Below are 1949 nucleotides of genomic sequence, written 5' to 3'. Positions count from 1 at the left end.
AAGGTTCTGCAACCGTCGGTTGCAGAACCTTGCCCCCCGCACAGAGGCAGAGACAGATTTAACGGTTGCAGAGGCTATGCATTAGAAGCATAAATTGGCCTTTAGTCAGGGCTTCAGCACCATTAAGGAGAAGAAAACCAAACATTTAAGGCAATCTCTAAATCTTGTATTTATAGTCTTATGTTGACAGTGTTCAAATTAAAGTAGCTTATTGTTATTCTGTAATATTCAGTTTCTTTCTCTTGAATCACATTTGTGGTTATAATGAGAGTTTGAGTTGGATTATGGTTGGACAGAGCAGATCATGTTTATCTCCATGTTTTGTCCGTTTTTTTATATTCTGGCTGATAAATATCAGATATTGTTTTGGTTTAAAGCCCAAAAGATGAGTATGGAAACGGCCTTTATTTGTCCACATTGGTCGGTTTACCTTTGCAGCAGGTAGGAGGACATGCTGTGGAGCTTTCTCATCTGCAGCCAGAGGGTCCCTCTGGCTTCTATGGACCAGGTGAAAGGTCACAGCTTTCTTCTTTTCAATAAATGATTTCTTCTTTCGATGAGGCTGGAAAAAAACAACAAACACACACACACAAAAAAAAAAAACAATGAGAAAAAAAAAGAAACAAAAACTTTCTTTACTGAATCATTCAGGAATCAAGTACATTTCAGGTCATTATTATTCCTTGAGGTAAACAGCAATCCAATTTGGCTAATGAACAGAAATCGAAACAGTAATCTAGCAACAGACATAAAAACAATAACTATAGCATCACAACAAGACAGAAAATATAATGTCCTTTATACCTCATTGGGCATTTAAATAAGGAAAATCTGAGACAGAAAACGCAAATAAAAAGGAATGAAATTCGACAGATGTGTGTCCTTTAAACAAAGATACCAATGCCCTGGAAACCAAAAAAACAGCACTTTTCTGCTGTAAGTATTTAACACGGGAAACTTAACCATTTGCTAAAACTGCAATGCTACAGGCTAACGCTATTAGCTTAGTCTGGAAATGTCTTCTTACCATTTTGTTTCCGAGTCTTGGTGAGCTTCTCGTTTAACTGAATATTCAAAATGTCAGCAGGTTCCGAAAAAACTGTCAAACATCTGCGAAACTCGAGTCCAGAACTTAATCTACAAACTTGTAAATGAGGGTAAAACTATTATTAACATTGAGGCTTCTTGATCTCGTGTTTAACGTAGATCCCACAGTGGCAGGAAGTCTACAGTGATCTCCAGCGCTGATTGGTTGGAATGTTCCAGGAGGCGGCTCCTGTCACTGCGGCTCATCCAATCCGCACCAAGCTTTCCCCATAATCCCCACGCGATGCGTGTTCTTCCTCTACTACAGATTGATGGCAAACAAAAACATTTACACGATATTGCCACCTACTGGTAAGAAGTAAGGACTGCAAATCTATTAAATTCTGATGTTTTCCGTTTTATTCTGAAGACATAATGTGATTTTTCTTTCTTTCTTTTTTCTTTCTTTTTTCTTTCTGTCTTTCTTAATTTTTCTTTCTTTCTTTCTTTCTTTCTTTCTTTCTTTCTTTCTTTCTTTCTTTCTTTCTTTCTTTCTTTCATTTTCTTATTCTTAATCCTTCAGAGCAAATACAATACAATGTGTTGTAAAATCTATCAAATTCTGATATTCTCCATTTTATTCTCAATACTTTCTTTCTTTCTTTTTCTATATTTTTTCTTTCTTTTTTTTCTATTTTCTGTCTTTAATTTTTTATTCTTTTCTAATCTAAATTCTTACAAGCAAATACAATACAATATGTTGCAGCGATTGCTTTTTGGTCCACTCTATAATACCTCGAGCTCATTTTGAATTAAAAAAGCTTCCTGGATTGGAAATGAAACATCTTCAAAATTGGAAACAAAGTCCAGCGGATTGTTTTTTTTTAAAAACTTTTTGGGAATTTTATTTCTTAGGTAGTAAA

General features: G+C 35.1%; 1 protein-coding gene across 1 annotated transcript in view; it reads right to left on the bottom strand.

Moving 5' to 3' along the window:
- ltv1 (LTV1 ribosome biogenesis factor) overlaps window positions 1-1224 on the bottom strand; it is a 14045-nt gene extending 12821 nt beyond the window's left edge. Inside the window, exons 1-2 of the mRNA XM_015398823.1 lie at window positions 1028-1224; window positions 431-562 (exon numbers count right to left, since the gene is read on the bottom strand). Of these exons, the coding sequence (XP_015254309.1) occupies window positions 431-562; window positions 1028-1030 (135 nt within the window). The 5' untranslated portion in view covers window positions 1031-1224. The remainder of the gene's footprint in view (window positions 1-430; window positions 563-1027) is intronic.
- Between the last annotated feature and the right edge of the window lie 725 nt (window positions 1225-1949).

This window comes from Cyprinodon variegatus, unplaced genomic scaffold, assembly GCF_000732505.1.
Source record: "Cyprinodon variegatus isolate N-32 unplaced genomic scaffold, C_variegatus-1.0 Scaffold964, whole genome shotgun sequence".
Classification (NCBI taxonomy): domain Eukaryota; kingdom Metazoa; phylum Chordata; class Actinopteri; order Cyprinodontiformes; family Cyprinodontidae; genus Cyprinodon; species Cyprinodon variegatus.
Note: the sequence above shows the minus strand (reverse complement) of the source record. Positions and strands in the feature narration are given on the sequence as shown.